The 6,569-nt window shown below is 61.2% G+C and overlaps 1 protein-coding gene across 1 annotated transcript in view; it reads left to right on the top strand.

Moving 5' to 3' along the window:
* Positions 1 to 2,799, top strand: part of BARX1 (BARX homeobox 1) — a 4,889-nt gene extending 2,090 nt beyond the window's left edge. Inside the window, exons 2-5 of the mRNA XM_012557796.1 lie at positions 3 to 362; positions 1,767 to 2,058; positions 2,144 to 2,228; positions 2,635 to 2,799. Coding sequence (XP_012413250.1) covers positions 3 to 362; positions 1,767 to 2,058; positions 2,144 to 2,228; positions 2,635 to 2,799 — 902 coding nt within the window. The remainder of the gene's footprint in view (positions 1 to 2; positions 363 to 1,766; positions 2,059 to 2,143; positions 2,229 to 2,634) is intronic.
* The last annotated feature ends 3,770 nt before the right edge of the window (positions 2,800 to 6,569 follow it).

The following is a 6,569-nucleotide window of genomic DNA, read 5'->3' as shown; positions in this document are numbered from 1 at the left end:
AGCTCTGGGCGTGCAGTCCTCAGAGCCCCTCTCGGCGCGCTCTGGCCGGGAAGCGGAGGGGCCGGTCGCCCGGCGGAGCAGAAACCAGGCCTTGGGCCATAAGGTCCGGCCGGGGACGGTGTTTGCTGCGCGCTCCCTCCGCACAGCCGGCACTGAGGCCTCCAACCCAGGAGGGGTCCGGGCCCAGGGACTTGAGCCCGCCATCCCCAACGCAGGCACAAGGCAGACTCCCTCTCGGACCCCGGTCTCGCCCTCGCTTGGGCTTCAGGCTGACGACCACTGCCCGGCCAAAGCGACCTCAGGCCGCCGGCGCCTGGGTTTTCGCCTGGAGGGCTGGCTGGGAGTGGCCGTGACTGATCAAGGCGAGGAAGCTGGGATCTTAGAGAAGAGACCCCGGTCTCCGAGCGCTGGAGGCTGACGCTGGTCCCAGCCTGCTTGGAGCCTCCCGGAGCCGGGTGCACTCTTGGTGCGGCACTCCCGGGTGCGACAAACAAATGCGGCCTGGCCTGCACAGAGCACCCTGCCTGAGCCTCGCCGGGGGGCAGGAGGCCTGGAGTGTGAGCCTTGGCCAGCCTGGCGCTTCCACTTCCAGGTCGGCTAGGCCTTCGAGAAGCCTGAGCGGCCTGCTCAATCTTTTTCTCCCTCTGCTCTTTCTCTTCCTTCCTTTAGCTGGCCTGCTCTGCCCTGCTGGCGCCCTCTCCACTATGTCGCCTTTCCTTGTCTCTGTCTCCACAACTTAAGTTGGTCTCACTCCGTCTCCCTGGGGTCGGTCTGCGGCCTTTCTCCCGCCTTCTCTACTAACAATCCCCTCACTCAACGCCTGTCCTTTCCACATTCCCCATCACCACGTTGCCAGCATCCGTTGTCGTCTTTCCCAACTCCAGCGGGGCTAGGGACAGACCCTTTGGTGAGATGCCTGTGGAAGGAAGGCCTCCTATGGGATAGCAGGGACTCTAGCCTCGCAAGCCTCTCTAGCCCCCTTTGACTCTCCAGCCAGTCCTCGGCCTGAGCAAGGCAACAGGGCCAGTTTGTTGGTTCTAAGTCCAGCTTTGATGCAGCCTCTGGGCTGCGCTTCACCTCCAGCTGCTCTGTTGCTAATAATTCATTTGAAGCGGACAAAAAATAAATTATTTTAGGACTAAAGAAAAATGGAAACTTCTTAACAGGGAAGAGTCTGAACAGAGAAAACGAGAACAACAGTTTCCCAATTCGTAGAGTGCTTTGGAATTCATGGGAAGCTACCACCCGACCCCTGCTGACAACCTGGCCCTCCAAGTGACTGCCATGCACAGAATAGCAAATGTACACACTCCACTGAATTTGTTTTCCTTCCTGAAAGCAGAAATGCTGATTTGGTTAGGGCAAATGCCTCATCTTCCTAACTTGCTTGCTGTTTCTTCTTGGTTTCTCTTTTCTACAAAGACACACTCCACTCCTCTCCGACGTGCAAAATTGTTCTTCAATAACCCAGAAATCTCAGAGGCGGTGGGGGTATGGGGAACGCAGGGCAGAGCACAGGTTGGGGTAGGGTTCCCCTTCCTAAATGCCAGAGACACGGGCGTTGAGGAGGGTCACCCCCAGTGGGTGATGCGAATCTTAGGGCCAGCAGCCAAGCACGAAGGTTTTGTGCTGGGTAGCACCCGCACCCCTGTGGCGAAGAACATGGGGTGGTCTCACACATTGCGCTGGGGCCCCAGAACGACCGAGGAACACGGCTCGGCCCAAGGACACAGCTCACCGGGCTCTCCACTCTCTTCCTTACGCAGCCGTGCTGAAGGCCGAGCAAGCTGCCGTGTTCAAGTTCCCTCTGGCGCCGCTCAGCTGTTCCGGGCTAGGGTCTGCGCTGCTGGCCGCAGGGCCTGGGCTGCCTAGCGCCGCGGGCACGCCGCACCTGCCCTTAGAGCTGCAGCTCCGCGGGAAGCTGGAGGCGCCGGGCCCAGGGGAGCCGGGCACCAAGGCCAAGAAGGGACGCCGGAGCCGCACCGTATTCACCGAGTTGCAGCTGATGGGCCTGGAGAAACGTTTCGAGAAGCAGAAGTACCTCTCCACGCCGGACAGGTAGCGCGGGGCCAGGCTGGGGCGAAGCAGGCGGTGGGTGGGGGTGCTTCTTGCTCTGCTGAGGGTGCGCCCTGCTGGTTCGCAGAATAGATCTCGCGGAGTCCCTGGGCCTGAGCCAGTTGCAGGTGAAGACGTGGTATCAGAATCGAAGGATGAAGTGGAAGAAAATAGTGAGTGTGCCCCCGTGGCTTCCCGCACCCTCAGTTTCCCGACCATGCCCCCGTGTCCTCCGGACCTGGTCTCCCTCTCTTCTCTCCCACACTCCCGTGGGGGCTTCTGCCCAATCCTGATTCCTTTGGTGCCTGGTGCCCATGGGAACCCTCTCGACTCTCCAGGTGCCCTAAGGGAGCCTACATTCCTTCCTGCCCCATGCACCCTCAGGCCTCCTGGCGACCTTGAACCTCCGGTCAGGCTCTCTCATAGCCTCTCCCCAGTAGCACTCAGAAAATGGCCACCATTTTTCGCTAGACTGAGTGCGGCCTGGGATGGCCTTGTTGGGCCCAGCGGACTGCCCAGGGGCAGGACAAGGTGGTCCCCGGGTCCGGCTCACTGAGGTGCCTGCCGTCCCCCGCGCAGGTGCTTCAGGGCGGAGGCCTGGAGTCCCCCACCAAGCCCAAGGGGCGGCCCAAGAAGAACTCCATCCCTACGAGCGAGCAGCTTACGGAGCAGGAGCGCGCCAAGGAGGCGGAGAAGCCGGCGGAGGCGCCGGGCAAGCCCACCGACAGGAGCCGCGATGACTGAGCGCAGCATTGTGGAGCCGGAATCCCCGCGCCGCCCGCTGTCCTCAGTCCGCGTGAAGCCGCGAGCCGGCCCTGCCACGTCCACGTCGTCTGCTTCTAAACGTTTTATTATTACTTTGAATGCGGACAATTAGGGGCCAAACGAGGAAGGAGACAAGACCCTGAAGCCAAACCCAGGCCCCAGCGAGCCCCTGGCCCTAGCCTGGGAGACTCGGTGCCCAGGACGGCGGAAGCTGTTCTTCTCCCCTCGCAACTTCCGAGCTCCCCTGGGCCTCCACGCGTACCCACGCCCCGCTCCTCGCCCTCACCCCACCCCGCCTCGGGCCGGCCCTCCTGGCGCCGGACGCCGCCAGGTCACACACCCGCTTCTGCGCGTTGGGGATCTCGCGGCCCGGCGGAGGCCACCACGGCCTGAGACCGCGCCCGGGACAACCCGGCAGCTCGGCCCCGAGTCCTCGACGTCTCTGGGGCCCCCTACCCTTCTCTTTCGAAGACGGTGACTTTTTTTCCAATAAAATATTTTATGACACAGCGGGGATTTGGTGCGGCGGCTTCTGGATCCGCGGAAGGGTGGGAGGAGAGGGAGAGGCGGCTGCGGTTGCTTTTAAAACATCCTTTACCCCGGCAGTGCGAGCTACCCTGCTCCGCCAGGCGCAGGCTAGGCACCGCGGGCGCTCAGCTGCTGCGGCATCGGCATCGGCCTCCTAGTAATCGCTTCCATTCTGGGCGTAGAGGCTAGTCTGAACCTCTTCTTCCTTCCCAGCCCCGGGCGCTGCCGGCGGTAGCAGTCCCGCTGGCTGCACAGGGGTTGCAAAAGGAGCGGGAGGCGCGGGCAGCCCGGCCTCCAGCGGGGCTTGCTCCGGGAAGTCTTCCGGCCGGGAGCAGCCTCCGTGTTTCTGGGCTACCCTCCTGGGACTTGAAGAACCGACTGTACGATCCTCGCGACGGTCCCCACCAGCCCTTCATGATGCAGACGAGAAACAGAGGACTCCAGATTCGCATAGAGGCTGCCACCAGAGTGACACCTCGGCCCGCACATCCCTGCAGCGGCGGCGCCTGTCCAGAGCCTTCAGTTTTCCGCGGTGAATGTAAGCAAGACGGCCGCAGTGGGCCGCTGAATTCCGGGCTGGGTCAGTGAGGGCATCTGACGGCTCCTCTCCTCAGCCCCATCCCACCCCCAACGCCTTTAAGCTTTAGCTGGACACCCAGGCTGGTGAAGGCAGAGGACTCAGAACTGCCCGGAGCCGTGGCCGGCCTTGGGCGGCCCTTTCGAGGGGCGAAGCTTGGTGGTGCGTCCACGCAGGTGCTTCCTCCCCACAGGGAAGGCCTCGGTTGCCTTTTCTCTGTTCCAGGTTGGGCTCGAAGCTCGCCTGTGAATTCCTGTGCTTGCACTTCGTTCGGGGCCAGGACCAGGGTATGGGGATGGGAAAATGACCATTTTTCAAGTTAAAGCTCAGGAAGGGAAACAGCTTAATTAGGCAGAGATCCAAACAGGACCAGGATTCGAAACCAGGTCCTCCCAAGAGTCGGGAACATCAGCGCTCAGAGGCAGTCTTTGCGTTTCCAAACAAGAGAACCACCTATTATTGCCCCGCCCCGGCGGTGGCTGAGGCTGCAGCTACTGCCTTTTCAAATGTCCGCTGATCTTCCCGCGCACCTCCAGCCTTGGTTCAAGACTGCTAGTGAGAGAGAGGCCACTTTAGTGCAGGCGACTGTCTCGCGGCGCAGCCCACAGCACTCCTTCTCTGTGGGAAAACAAACAAAACCCTTTGCCGTCGAGTCGATTCCGACCCATAGCCACCCTATAGGACAGAGTAGAACTGCCCCAAAGAGTTTCCAAGGCTGTAAACTGCCACATCTTTAGCCCTCGGAGCGCTGGTGACCTTTCGGTTAGCTGCCAAGCGCTCAACCACTGCACTACCAGACCAGTTCTTAATTTAGCCTTGCAAACAGCTCCCAGACCATTCCCCTGAGGGGCCTAAGAAAACCTGAGAGACCCTAGGCAGGCTGGAAGGAATGATCATCAGTATGCCACTGTGTCCCTAATTCCTTCTGGCCCTTGGGGTTACCCCCACATTCACTCAATCAGCCGGTCTTCACACAACCTCCTTGCACCAGGCCCTGGCTAGCCAAGTGTCTTACACAATTGCGTTTAATCCTCTCCCTTTCGAAAGCAAGGAAAGTAAATGTCCGATAAATTCTGTCGCTTGTCTAAGTCCCACGGGTAGGCAAGGAGGAACTAAGATCCCAAAATATGTCAGTCTAACGACCGACCTTTGTTAATCAGTTTGGCAATCGAAGAGGGGGCGGAGGGGCGTGCTGACCCCCACCTGACACAGTCCTGGCCCTTAGTTTGACTAAATCGAAGGAATGAGGACCTGGGGAAAATTGCCTTGCGCTTCTATCTTCTACAGCATTTCCCCGAGGCAGTTCCCTCCCGACCCCAGTGGACTAGACCAAGCGGCCACATATGACTAGGGTTTAACACAGTTGGGGTAAAAGGTTCCGGTGAATCCACTATTTCAGCGAGTACAGTTCTCTCCAGGCACAGATGGGGAACATAATGGGGACTCCTGCCCGGGGTCACCAGCCCGTCAGCGGGGGAGCTGGGCCTCAAACTAGGGGGTCCGGATTCCAGTGTAGGCGGGGTGGAAGGGGTGGAGTTTTGGTCAATGCTTAAGCCGCCAAACTCCTCGGCAGGAGAGGGAATGCAGCGACCGCAGCAGGCCGAGCCCCCAGGCCAGGGAGGAGGAGTGGGCTGCGTGCCTCGCCTCCTCCAGGGGAGCTCCGGGCTTCCTTGTTTGGAGGCGTCCCTGTAAGCCCTGTGGAAAGCTCCGGATCCTCCTCCGGGAGAAGCAAAGGCGCGGAGCAGGAGAATTTGCAGCCGATTCTGGAAACCTCGTGGACCACTCACCCTAGAACTGCAACTCTAGGTAAAAGGCCCCCATCCGGTCCAGAGGGGCCAGGAGCTGCCCGCCCACACCCGCGCCGGGACCAGGAGCTCCCAAACGCCCTTTCTGCGTCCCGTGCCCCGTTCGCCGGGAGCTGAGGTCCCATCCCGGCCACTACCGCGCCGCTTCTTCTAGGCCGGGCCTCGAAAGCCACGTGGGGAGGAAAGGTGCCCCCTCCAACCCTGCGGCTCACGTCTATTCTCTGCCAAAGTTTCTGGGAAACACAATTTAGAGGTGGCGCGCGCGGCAGCGCTTTGCGGAGCAGGGGACGCGCGGTCTGGAGCGAGCCGCCTGAGGGACCTTCGCGCCCCGCTGCGGACAGGCAGGGCCGGGCAACCTGACGCCGAGTACCGGCTAGGGCGCACAGTTTGCGCTGAGTGTTCTTCATTTGCTGTGGCTTGCGTCTTCTGGAGACTACCGCGGAGGATTGGCTCCAAGGCCCCGCCAGCCCTCCCGGGACGCCCAGAAGGAGCCCGCTGGGATGGGGAACCTGGACAAACCCCCATCCCTGCTGAGGGGCGGGGGAATAGAATCCTGACTCTGGGTGCCCCTGAGCAAGTCGTTCTCCTCGTGGTGGCAAGGGAGGTGATGCTATTTTGGGGTAGAGGGAGAGCTCGGCTCTGGGCGGCACTCAGCTCTTCTGGGCTCGCAGTAGGCGCTCGGTAGGCATCGGGGACAGGGTTGGCCGCAGCGGGCCTGAGGGCGACAGCCAGTCTTGAAGCCTCCAATTCGCCGCTGTCTCCACGCAGAGTCTCCGCACAGCTAGGATCCTTCGCATGGTCAGCTGGGAGCCGCGCTCCCTAACTCCTCCCTCTCCCGC

Source organism: Trichechus manatus, unplaced genomic scaffold, assembly GCF_000243295.1.
Source record: "Trichechus manatus latirostris isolate Lorelei unplaced genomic scaffold, TriManLat1.0 scaffold00120, whole genome shotgun sequence".
NCBI classification, from domain to species: Eukaryota; Metazoa; Chordata; class Mammalia; order Sirenia; family Trichechidae; genus Trichechus; species Trichechus manatus.
This window is presented reverse-complemented; position numbering and strand designations above follow the sequence as displayed.